At 37.4% G+C, this 13,551-nt stretch overlaps 1 protein-coding gene across 1 annotated transcript; it reads right to left on the minus strand.

The window, feature by feature from the left end:
* Window positions 1-1,182: 1,182 nt before the first annotated feature.
* LOC139122404 (neuropeptide receptor 22-like) lies at window positions 1,183-13,167 on the minus strand. The gene is made up of 4 exons (XM_070687786.1): window positions 12,676-13,167; window positions 10,065-10,457; window positions 5,411-5,626; window positions 1,183-3,528 (listed from the first exon to the last, which is right to left on the minus strand). Exons 1-4 carry the CDS (start codon window positions 12,991-12,993, stop codon window positions 3,322-3,324), a joined length of 1,134 nt encoding a protein of 377 aa, XP_070543887.1. The 5' UTR covers window positions 12,994-13,167; the 3' UTR covers window positions 1,183-3,321.
* Window positions 13,168-13,551: the final 384 nt, after the last annotated feature.

The following is a 13,551-nucleotide window of genomic DNA, read 5'->3' on the forward strand; positions in this document are numbered from 1 at the left end:
TGTGTTACTTATTTTTTCTCTTTTTGACTCAAAGGATGACCATTCCTTCAAACTATTATTGACTTCGTTCAGCCTCCAAACAAAACAAAAGAAAGCAAACGAAACGTAACAAATCCGACCCCCAAAATGCCGCCCCAACAGCCCCTGAAACCAAGCCTATGCCATACGGTGTCACACACAGTAGCAACCCATCTCCATGTGGTCGGCTCATCGAATCGGCGAAAGTGAGGTTCGTTCGTTATAAATGAGTATTTCTATTATATCATTCACAAATAAGATGTGTCAAAAGGTCAGCAGCTGTAACTTTTTTGTTTTTGCACTATATTTGTTTGTAAAGATGCAGAGTTTCTTGTTTTACTCCTCAAAATCCTTTTGAACTATACAATATTCAGCTTGTCAACTAAACCTGCATATATATAGACTGCATTAATTGACAATCGCATTCTGGTCTGGACTGGAATTCAATTGTTAAAGAATATCATTACATAGTACGCTTATAAACGAATCGACTTACGCTAAATAGCATGTGTTTAACATGCTTTGGCAAGTAGAAAAAGAACTCGCAAATAATGTACAAAACGAAAATAGTGACAATATCTTCAAAAGTCATAGATACTGACCCTTTATGTCTGGTAAGCAAATTCTATTTTCTTTATAAGGCTATTCAGTGAGAGTGTCAGTAGCATTCGTATTTCTATAACTTCCATGGTAGTGAGCCATACGAGTATCTGCCTTAACCGTACAAAACCAACACATCCCTACGGCTTAATGCAACTGTATAACTAATGTAAATCGTAACTAAATGTTTGCATCAACCGTCACTGTCACAGCGATCTTCATCTTGTTAACGCCAACATTTAAATCGTCAATCATACACACGTCGTACTTGAACATTCTATTATCTCATCAATCATACTATAATTTACAATAACAACAGCACTATCTTGAGTCCGGGCGCTGTTTCCCGAGTTTCATGATTTGAGGTCTTAACCTTACATTAATCTTATTTGTATCATCCGATCCATTAACGATCCAATTCACGCTCTTTGCATGGTTAAAGGAGCCAGATAGCTGGCATCATTATTTTAGCCTATAACGTATAGGTTAAGACTTCATGTGCATAATGTTTGATAAAGGAAGAATGCACCTTTGGGTTAAATTATTGATTTCACGACAACTATTCGACGAGTAATTTTTTTAATTTTCTTGGTACTTATGAAAGTATAAAGTATATTTTACATTAGAGTCGACACAGTGAATAACAATATTCTGAATTTCGAATATCGACACATTGGAAGTGATCTCGACATAAAAGTTTCGATATGTAAGGTATCAGTATTCTAATTACCCAGACTAACTATAAGAAAGTACCAGTGTAAGCATAGTTAAAACAATGACAAAATCATGATAAAATATCAAATATTAAGACGCCTTTAAAGCATTTCTAATGACTTTAGGCAAAAACAAACAGTTATGAAAACTGATAAAAACTGTTAAGATCTAGCAACGAACATCATAATCGAAAAGGATTAAAACTGCGATATTTCAATAATTTGTATCAATAAACGCTGGGGTAGATATATTTTTGAAGTTGACTATGATCAGTCCTATCCGATTAAATTGGTAAAATGGTTGATGCCATGTATGCCTTGATAAGATTAATTATTTCAGGCCTTTAGGCGATTGTAACTGGATGGTTGAAATCAGTGGAAAATCGCCTTTTGCTCTCTTGATATTTCCACCCGAATTATCCACCACTTATTACAATAAGGATGGAGAAGACTGGAGATTTTTCTCCTTTATTTTTAAATACTTTTTAAGTTGGTAAAACGAACTTCAAAGAGCCACGAAGACGTAAATTTCGTTGTAACTATGTAGTATTTTTAATATCAGACAAATAACGCCCAAGATAGAGTTTCTCACTTGTCTTGTGCTATCTTGATATAAAGCGAAAGACGGGAAAGCGAGCTAACTAGGGAGAACGGCAATGCCAGTTAGTGGGTTTTGAAACAATACCTTGAAGACTCGGCTTCAATCATACAAAAGATGTTAATTAAAGGTACGTACATACACGTATACCTTAATTTAAAACTTCATGAAATGTGCAAATTAAGTAGTGGTCAGCGTACCACGTCCTTCAATTGTTCAGCATGAACATAACAACGCTACTCAAACGTCCAATCAAAGTGGCCTACTTACAAGAGGAAACATTAAATACGGAAATGACCTAATTATAATATGTCACTCCGTCAAACTCTCTTTACTAAAATTCATCCCCATGATAAGCTCAAAAATATTCAGGGAATTGAGTTTTGATATATATTTGAATAAAAGAAATCCGTTCAATATGCTGTGAACAAATTATATGTCATACTCATACAATCTTCGACATAATTGTTCATATTCGGTTCATTAAAACAAGATATACAGTCTTATTACAGTGATTCATGAAATATGCAAATTTGCGTATTCTAATTATAGACATAACAACAATAAAAGTGTGACCAATTCGCCTCTGAAGTCCTATCTAATTCATTGTAGTAAGTTGTGATATACTACGTAATTACAATAAATCATTTACATGAGAATTGGCTCATAATTAGTAAGCTATGCCCATCATTCACTACCCATTATATTACTATAAAGTTATATCAACTACCATCCATTTATTCTTGAGATATTACATGTGAACGCTAATCATTAAGTATACAAATTTGTCAGAATTATGAAAGCTGTGGTATCCAGAAAATGACCAGATCTAGATCAACGCATGGGCATATAGGATACAAATTCTTATGAGCTTCCTTTGTGGAAATTTTGAGTTATGAAACAAAATGTACTGACTGACACACATTCAGAAACACAAAGACTTACATAGTCATAGTTGTACAGACATACACAATCCAATACTCAAAGAGTAATGCTAAAGGCCAACATTGTAGGCCGAACGAGAATCACCACAATCAACTTAATAATATTTTTGTAGTTGAGTTTCAATGCTTTGAATAATTATCCATCGAAATAGCCATAGGCCAAGCATATTTCGTCATGTTCTTTTGTGACCTTTATCAGTATTGTATCGAACAACACGGACAAACACTCACAGACACGTACACTCTCATACGTAGACACTGATATACGAAAAGTGCCATAACAACCACCAAATTTGTTGGCCACGCCCTCAGATTGCCAAAAACTAACAACATTCTTAAATATTGGCAATTCTAAACAAACAAACACTTCTACTTTAGATCTGCTCGATCAGGAGGACTATCAAAGACGGATAAGGTTACTTGGAAAATATTTCCGTCGTGAAAGTGGTCATTTTGAGTTGCTGCAATTAGACTTTGATGGTTGCAATATCGGACGGAGGGATTTTAAGTCCGGGTACTGGTAGAGACTGAGCATGGAACTTTTTCTAGTCTGCGAACTGTTGCAACTTGAACGGAATCTGACCGTGCTAATAAGGCTGTTGGTTCTTCTGTGTTTCGGTAATAGGCAAGGTCGAAATGCATTCCTCAGATCTCTCTGGAAAACAATAAATACACGGATGGGGACACATGTTAAAATACGAGTTTTTGGCAACATCTGCGATTCAGTGCTTTTAATTTTGAACTTGCTATTTATTGTTGAACAACAAGCATTCCCCGGCTACCCAGAATATCATAAAACGGTTCCAGCGAAGCGGAAATTGTGGTCAAAATTCACATGCATGCACAGACGCCTGTTGAAGGTGGGATTCATACAGCAGTTAGGCGAAACTTCAGTCTCAGACTCTGTTAAAAGTCGCCTCAAAGAGAGCCAACGTCGTCACTTTTGCGTTATTGTACCTATTCTTTATAAAAAAGCTTCAATTTGTTTTCTTCTTTAAAGGTGTAAGGGACACCAAGAAAAATAGTCAGATCAATTACTTTTCCCCAAAAAATTATATATCTAAGGTTTGCAGACAGACAATAGTAAATCCGTCGGACTTAAAACAAAACAGTGTTACAGTAACCGATTTCTGACCTCACTCTTTACTCTTGAAGCATCATAAACAGTCATTTATGGCAGCTAAAATTTATCGATAAACTGAAAAAGGATAGTGCGGAGAATTTATCACTGCAACATGCAGAAACAAATAACAAATAGTATACCCAGAATCAGGGTGTGACATTAGTTACGACGAATCGCTAGCAATTTCCCTTGTCCCTCGGAGACATTCAAATTTTTAAGTAGGAAGAACAGAAAATTATATGAAAAAGTGGTCATGGTAATCCCTGACATCTCCATCCATGAGGTCGAAATATATGCGCGATGATGGCTGCAGTCAAGAATGGTTATGTTATGATAAGACTAGCTTCTTGCTGCTGTTCAGCGCGGACTAATTTCACATAAACTGCACTCAAAGAAAATCCAAGATTCAGCATGTATATCACGCCGAGCCTCGCTAAATTTACGAGTTCAAAAGTATATTCTTGCAGACAAGCCTTCTGTTACGAAAAAGCACGTATTCCTGCTGTTATGACTACACTGTTGTTATCTGATAAAGGGTCGTTCTTTTCCAACAACCATTCATACTTGTGTCATTTGATACCGGATACATGTAGAACTCTTTTCCACCAATCCCTATGCTACCAACCCTGTGTATTTTATTCACACTTTTGTGCAATGTAGTTTCCGACTGCTGAAAAAGCACAAGTATCGTACTACGGAAAATAATTTGTCATTATCGATGTTATTGACTGTCTAAGCGAAATAAAAAATGATCGATGCCTTATCAGCAAAAACACTGTATTGATACTTTCCCTCACCGCCAACAATGGATGAAAAATTGATGACTATTTTGAGACTAAAGTAATAGAAGATGAGTGTAATTGTGTCATCAATTGTGCTCCATCAAATCAAACAAGCGTTGCGTGGTCAGGTTTGCTACGCATCAAAATTTGCCGAGACCATCACTCAGGGGAAACGTAGTATCGAACTCAATCTCATTCTTGGCGTCCGAATGTTAAGCGTCGATGAACATTAATGGCTGTTGAGACAGAATTTCTTGTAAATAAGCCTTGTCATGTTTTCTGGTTTAATACGTCTTGAGATGCTATCTTTTTTCGCTTCCTATATGATCTGCTTCAGAGAAACCCGGATGTAGTTCCCTGTAATGATATTCGAGTTGTAGTCCTTCGAATATTTCAGATTTATTTGCTCCAAACTTCCTGTCAAATAATAGTTTATCCTGCATTTTTACGCCTGCGCCATCTACAGAATTGTCTTGAGGTAATGGTATTTTTATATTTATCGGAGCTGCGTAGAATAAATTTCTGACATGACTAGTATTCAAAATCTGCTTGTTGATGTTCTTCTAACAGAGTCATTCATTCATGACAATATGATGCACTATACCTTCCGCTGATATCAAGATACTACATACCTTAAAGTTGTCCTTTAGGAAGGTATAGATGAAAGGATTAAGGAAGCTATGAGACATTCCGAGCAGATGTAGGCAGAAATAGAGCTTGACGATGGTAGCTCCACCATTGTCGGTCATAAGGATGTCCGGCTTTAACGTTGCAACCATTACAAGCGTTTGGAGCGGAAGCCAGCAGAGGAAGAACGCCAATATTACTATAGCAACCATTTTTATCACCTGTAAGTACACAGAAAAAAAGAAGAAGGATATAAATAACACGTTGTATGGCTTTAGAAAATGAAATCATAACAGTTTATTCGTTACCTTTTACCGTATAGCACCATTCACAGGCCATTATAGGCCTTCATTAATTTTAAATTACTTGAATGTGTGTTTGATATAAGGCTGTATTGATCCTTATTCAGAGAGGAGTTTTATCGATTATGTCGGCTGCTGTTAATCAGTGTGTTGTGATATGTTTATGATGGTGTGAAATTTTGTCGGTGTATACAGTCAGAGTGTAATGGAAGTCTAAACCAGTCAAGTTTGACAATATTTGGCTGACCAATCTTTATTCAAAGGCATCATCTATTAAGGTACATTGCGCCTCGAGGATACCCGGTTACTAGTTTTCCACCTTTTTGGTCATCCACATGCAGGGGCTCACACTGAAGCATTTTCAAGCTCTTGGAGTAAGAAAAGTTTTTACCAGATTATATTTATGAAAATCGACAATTAAACATGTCCTCATTGAGTTAACATAGCAATTGCGGCCATTTTGTACTTCACGTATCTGTGAATATCGGGCAATTTGTTTCTCTTGTTCAAAATTTGCGCAGTGACCCCTGATTTTTATTCTTGCTCTAATACGGAAATTTACAGCAAAATTTTGTCTTTAAATTTTAGGAGCATAGTACCTACATGGGGCAATGGCATTGATATTTTCATTATTTTTGAAGTAAATTTTCTTATATTTCTCCCTATAAGTACGAAAAATATAAAGTATCAGCCTTGCTAATGCAGCTAAGCACATTCAATATTATATTAGATGATAATGTTATACGTGAATTTGGATTTTACACAAAACATGCCCTGGCACGTTGAACTCTGTGTAATTTCAACTAGACCTCGGGTCTCTATGAGTACGATTTGAAAGCACATTTTATATCATGCCAAACGTGGCTCAAAATAGGTATCAGTGCCTAGAACCCGGGGAAAGACATGTATACACCCCGGTCACTAAAACCACGATTTGGAAGCGCAGGAGAAACAATTACACAAAGTTTACCGTATATTTTATAATAATATTACTTAAAATGTCTGCTTTCCTTCCGTTGGATTTAAGGGGAAAATTTGATTTTCACTAGAAAGATAACCGCTTTTCCTCCACAAGCTTCAGAATTTGTATACGCAAACGTATGGTAAAAAATGCTGATTCTTTATATGTGTCCCGGAGGCGCATTCAACCTTCAAATGATGAACGATTCCTGTCAAAATGTAATTATTTCTTTTACCTCTCATTGATTAAGAATCATGTATGGTGTGTACATGTTATATATTCAATCGCGTTGGTCGGAGCTTTGGTTACAATTAGCATTAGTCGTGTCATAATGTAGCATGGACGCATATCATTCCCTTCATCGGGTAAGAAACGACGAAAAGAGGGATGTTACTTCTTCAAATAAAAACTGATATAATTTTAAATTTGATTCACTACAAGTATATTAACAAGGTTTCACGTGCATACCAATGTTGTCCCACACTATGTATGAGACACTGTGGGAGCTGTGATGTAATCTCTTATATAATAATGTGCCCCCTCCTGGGCCTCAAAAAGACTGAAGCAAACCCTGCACAAAACGATGTACGACCTGAGGGCGTATATATCATGGAGTGCAAAGTTTGCTTGAGTTCATTATAGGCCGGCAGGAGGTAAAATATTGCTCTACATAGTTTTTGCAATGCCAGTGAATTTGTAGATGTAGAAAACACCTGGGGGCAGCATACTGGATAATCGTATACATTATCAGTTATACTCTTAGGAGGGGGTTACGTCACAAAATTCACTGGTATTGAAAAAACTATATTATAATACGTATCCTAAGATAAGCTGGCTACTGCGTTGAAGATCTCCAACAAAATATTGAATACTGAAGTATAGGAAGAGAAAGAAAGAGAGGGTGATATATAAAATGAGCAACGTAGCTTAAGTGGTAAGGCGTGACTGTAATAAAGTGGTACATATATCTCGGAAAGCGATAGAGAGTTTAGACTGCCTTCTAAATAAGGTTTCAAGCACTTATGTTGAGACCGCTCGCTTGGCCAACGAGTGGGCATTTTTTCTCTCTTGCAAACATTGAACAGCATTTTCTGAGAAATATGGTCTGCTACTTTCACGTAGCGGCAAATCTGAAATGTAAGGTAAATCAGGGATGGGTGACAGAGTGTTGTAATTTGAAATAATGTGACACGTCGTTACGGTGGTTTGATTGAATGTAATGTCAAGATATCGTGAATTTTTCAATAACTTGGGACGCTTATATCCAGAAGGCATTCATAGTAAGATGCACACAAGGACGTTTGGATTGTTGGCCTTAATTTAGATACCTCGTGACTGACAATGTACTCGCCTGACATTATTTATATGTAAATGTCCCAATAACTGACTAATATCAGGATATTCAAGAAGGAGACAACCCATTGACTGACAACATTCAAAGGTTCTGACTTTGTAGAGTCTGCAGAACGTCTATACTCTATGTTAATGAACGATAATTTGGTGACATTGTAGTGTCTTATGTCACAATACCAGCTATATAGGGAAACACTTGTTTCAGTGAGAAGAATTTATGGGACATGCCAAGAAAAGGGCAATATTTCCAGCAGCAACTAAACAATTGTTTTGAAATTAGTGCACATAAAACTTTTGTTTTGAAGTTTCATTATGATATTATCAGTGTCAAGGACAGGGAAAATATTTCGTACCAATGTGCAGATATTTTATATCTCGCAATGGCCGAAAGTTATGCCATTTCCATGCATTTTGGACATTGAAAATATTCTCAAAGATTGAGTAACAGACGACAATAACTTACCATGTTGGCTCGGCATTTCACAGCAAGATTCAAGGTTCTAAGATAAATTTATCAAGATGAACTTTTGATACTTTGTTCCTATGTTCCTAACTGCGCCAACTTTGCAATTTTAAAAACTTTCCTCGTGATAATGACGATCTGTCTGAAATAACATTCGAATATTGATGTATTGTATGGTAAAATTCCTCTCTTCCCTCGTTAGTCAGTTGCCCGACGGACGAAAACGCGCTCAAAATAATCTTTGTGTTCACGGAGGCAGTGAAATTTGATCGTCTAGATTGTTCTTACTTCCCTTTATCCGATAATCCATAGGCAAATGAATTTCTTTCATCTGGCTGGTTGTCTGTCTTTACTCTTTTTCTGTCTTTTTCGAATTTGACTATACTTGTGAAATACAATACAATACAAACATATACTGTTAGCCGAAGGTACATCTTTACAACTAAAATAAGTTAAACGCGGTTTGCATTCATGCAACTCACGACTATTGGCAATTATAGTACTGATATGGCACAATTGGTAATAATTTTTGACTTCGTTCAGTAACTCTGAGACTCGAAAGCGACTAAGATTACCCTCAATTGGGTTGATTTCGAATACAGTGAATGCAGGAATAAAGTTACCTTTAGTAAGGTTAAATGATAGAAAACCTGGCTATCAGTTTAATCGTGCAAGGTAAGAAAAGTACTTGATCCAAAGACTAAATGATTTTCACAGTAGAGTAGACTCCTCTTGAAGCACTGATCGTTTTTGATAAACCTTGGTAATTTATTCGTAATCGAGTTTGGTGAATGATGCATTTAAAAGTATAGATTCCACTTATCACTCAATGGTCCTCAAATCATATGCAAGGTTTGCATCGTCGGAATGTGTTACAAATATGTAAATGGGAAAAGTTCATGTTATGCAAATAAGGTCAGATAAATCTTTATATGTGGCGAAGTTCAAATTCACACATTCAAATCTGGCAATATCTGACAGACCGCGAAGGGAGAATGGCGTCTCAAGAAAAGAAAAGCGAAATTGCAAATCGGTGTCGTCAGACCAAAACTCTTAAACTATCGACTACTTAGCGAGATTTTTGAATGCTTTATTATCGGTCATAATTAAAAAGCATGCCACACTGATGACCCTTGAGCTCCTATCCTTCCGAAACGAGAAAGACTGTGGACTAAATTTTTCCGATACTGGCGGTAAATACACATAACAATGCCAGGAAATTATAGCGCAGGGACTTTCTGCAAACTTGCAAGACACCTGGTTGGCGAAGACATTAATCAGGGTGTAATAGAGATGAAATATTTGCATAATTGCATACTAATGATTCATACGCTTTACAAATTTACTACAGGTTTGAATATCAAAGAACTAACCTCTCTTTTGTTCTTTTCGTGAACGAACAATTTTTTCAGGTCAGGTGCAGTATTGCGACAAAGTCAGTATGAATTTGGCTAATGAGTTTACATAGAATGAAATGTGATCTTGCTTGATAAAAACTGCAGACCAAATTAGCAAACTTTTGATTAACTCATGTGGATAAGATATTATCGTTTCTTAAGAATCGCTTAAGTACCAATTACCTTCAGCCTAGATGAATCTTGAAGACGATCGTTGGTCGCTGTGTTATCTTCTGGAGGTCTTCTGAACCACAGTTTAATCGCAATTCTCCCATAGGTGATCATGAGGAAAATGAATGGCACCAAGAAGGTCACGGTGAAGGTGGTGCAGTGATATTCGACAGAACTGGGCCAGCCTCCTCCACAAATCTTATTGTCCGCCCCGGGGTCCTTCTCCACCCGGGCGGTGATGAGTAGCACAATGTTGACGAGTGCCGAGAACACCCAAATTAATCCGACTGACGCCCTCGTACGCCGGACTGTGGAACGAGTGTGCACTCGAAGAGGGTTCATTACTGCCCGGTAGCGGTCTAAACTGATCACTACGAGAGTTGACACGCTAGATATCAACGAAACCTAAAAAAGGAGAAAAACCCTAGATGAACATACTGGTATTTCAATAACTTCCTGGTAAGATGAAACATAGACAAACGAGATCCTTGGATTATCAAATCTACTTGAATGTCACCATGTTAGGCTGTGACAGGGTCCAAATACATGCGGCCAATCATGCAGAATAGAACAAAACGAACGGTCGATCTTGTGATCGAAATAGCGCAAAGCTTGAATGCACAGTGATCACTACTTTAATCAGTCACTAAATCTTGGGACTGCTAACATCTTGCAGTTTATAGCAAAAATCATCAACTGCCTAAGAATTTTGACCTTTGGTTTCTTTCTGGAGAAGGAAGTTTACGTCTGTTTTACGTCCGCATTAATTACTCCACGGATAATACAGTACATTTCAGATCATACCACAACTCTATGTGAGAGGTCGACATGTTACATATACAATATACACGACTGTCTTGTGTATCACAACACATTTCAAAGTCGCCGATCGCGACTTATTCATTGATTATGGTAAATCAGCGTTGGGTGAGTCTGTCTAGACAGAAAACTGATTATTCAGTTTATACACAGTGTAGAAGATATAGTTCCCAGTTAAAACTAATGTACGTTATTCAAGTTTATAAAATAAATGCTCAAAAGTATGTTTTGGTATTTGGACCTGTAACTCGTTCTATTATGTTCGGTGGAGTGTAGTAAAATGTCCAAGGGGGTACTTTTGATATCTTCATATGGGGATGTGCCCACGTATATTCCAAAAATATGACCCGTTTGGATTTCTTTGACAAATATATCGAGAATTTTCTGTTAAATGTGAAGGTTTTCCTAAAGCGTGTGACATTTGCTTTGTTATCGATCAATGCTTAGGGTTTTTTTTTCGGATGAAAATTCGACCTATGTTCAGGTTTTTTTTTCGTGAAAAAATAACCGCTTCGGGCGATACATACCAGTACACCTTAACTATGGGAGTAACCCCCGTAAAATACTTTGTATAATTTCTGCTTTCAGCTGCTGGTAATACAATAGGTACATTGTGGATTTGTAATAATGATAATTTATCAAGAGTTACTCCTTGCCAGCTGACTGCAAATAATGATAATTCATCAAGAGTTGACCCATGCTGGTTGAGTGTAATTAATGATAATTCATCAAGAGTTGACCCATGCTGGTTGAGTGTAATTAATGATAATTCATCAAGAGTTGACCCATGCTGGTAGGGTGCAATTAATGAATGAGTTGGTGAATCTAAACTGGTCTTTTGACACCCCAGACAATCATACATACATGCATTGTACATGTGACGTGTCTGTCTCACATACTGAGTTGTGGCAATTATGTGGAAAGCACTGAAGAAGCCAATATCAGCATGAAAATTGCCATTCAACTACACGGAAAGATTATTATCAATTCACACAAAGAGGCTATCCGAAAATATGACAAATTTTAACCGTATACGACTAATCTAGTTTTTCTTTCAGTCGTGAGTGGCCAACGCTTGCGTGAAGAGATTCCTATCTCGGAGAGAGTTCACATCGATAATGTGCTTCACGAACAGATGGCTGTGAACAATCAAATGACTCTAACATCCTGAGTTCTTAGAAACACAAACGATTTCAGTAGCCTACGCAGTCTTTGGTGACAAAAAGTGATGGCTTTTTATTATCTGCCATGCGATTTTAATGCCACTGGTAATGGGAGGCATTGCTTTACCTATCAAAGAAAATTTCAAGGCATCAATTACTTGCGGCGCATATGCTCAATAAGGGAACTTTTAGCTGAATTCCGTCACGAACGGTTTGCCATCGCGTTGAGTTAGTTGAACTCATGTACAATTTTATGTACAAGATAATATCGCTTCAATTTTAGTCAACCAAACCGCTTAGAGTCGAACCATGAAGATACCGCTTATAATAAAATTAGAAAAAAAAGGGCAGAAAATAAAAATGCGAAGCTGAATGCAATCTAGTCTGGAAAATAGGTCATTCTTCTAAGCGGACCCACGCTACCTCTTCAACAAATAATCGTAACAGCGTACATTAAAATGATACGCTACACAACCTCAATGAACAAAAGTCAATTGCTGGGATACACTTTTCTTTAATACAAGTTGTTTAGTCGGTCATCAAGTTATCATGTTTGCTAATGCTTTTTTGTTGAGGAATAAAAGGAAGACAAAAATGAGATATACCGATAGACAGTTTTAGATCGCTTTTGGTTACTTTACCTGTTGAGCAAAACGCACGAGAGGACACAAAAAATCTGGGAGGGGCCAGTCTTGGGAAACCACTTCGATGAAGGTGAACGGCATACAGAACACGGCCATGGTTAAATCCGACATCGCCAAACTTATCAAGTATACGTTTAATCTTGATCTTGAATGCTTCGCACGAGAAAGGACGAATATAACAAGCAAGTTGCCGAAGACACTCAAGATTATTGAGATGGAGTACGCCGCTGTCAGGAACAGCTTCTCAAAACGCGACATCGGCAAAGAAGGAAAGGAGTCTTGCACCGTCGTCGCATTGCCATTGGAAAAGTTCATTTTTTTCTGCCGAGAAACCACGAGTCCGAACGTATAATTGGAAACGCTGATCCGTTCCTTACGATGCTGAGGAGATAGGCGTTCACTCAAAATGCCGCAGGACCTGGTTCGCTATAGCTTAAAAGATACACTGAGTTCGCTGCGACATCACTTCTGTTGATGTTCGTTTTGCGCGTGCGTGGTGATATGATGGTATCGAGCTGCCTGTAGGACACAGCCTTGTGTGTTATTAATTTGAGCATGCGCAAGCCCTACCCTCTAAAGGGAAACGCCTGTTCATCAGGACTGATATTTTGACCTACATAAAGGGAAAAAACAAAACTTACTATTCTGCAATGGAATGTATTCAGTTTATTTTAATTACGTTCATCATAGTTGAAACCAACAATGAAAAAAGTTTGCGAGAAAGCTGCTATAGAGAAGCTAGAGGCAGCTGCTATTGCAATGCTGACACACTTCATGACGTCATTGTATTACATTTCATACGTCCTGAATACCAGATGATAATGGATCCGTCACTCAATAATGAGACAATACGAGACTGTTCTTGCATGCTGC

The sequence above is a fragment of the Ptychodera flava genome, chromosome 22, assembly GCF_041260155.1.
Source record: "Ptychodera flava strain L36383 chromosome 22, AS_Pfla_20210202, whole genome shotgun sequence".
Taxonomy (NCBI): Eukaryota; Metazoa; Hemichordata; class Enteropneusta; family Ptychoderidae; genus Ptychodera; species Ptychodera flava.

What these genes read in the sequence shown, in the direction of transcription:
- LOC139122404 (XM_070687786.1), bottom strand. Translation starts at nt 12,993, where the DNA reads ATGAACTTTTCCAATGGCAATGCGACGACGGTGCAAGACTCCTTTCCT. An exon ending in AAGATTCATCTAGGCTGAAG is followed by an intron (nt 5,627 to 10,064) that starts GTAATTGGTACT and finishes GTGTACTTACAG; the next exon opens with GTGATAAAAATGGTTGCTAT. An exon ending in TCCTAAAGGACAACTTTAAG is followed by an intron (nt 3,529 to 5,410) that starts GTATGTAGTATC and finishes ATTGTTTTCCAG; the next exon opens with AGAGATCTGAGGAATGCATT.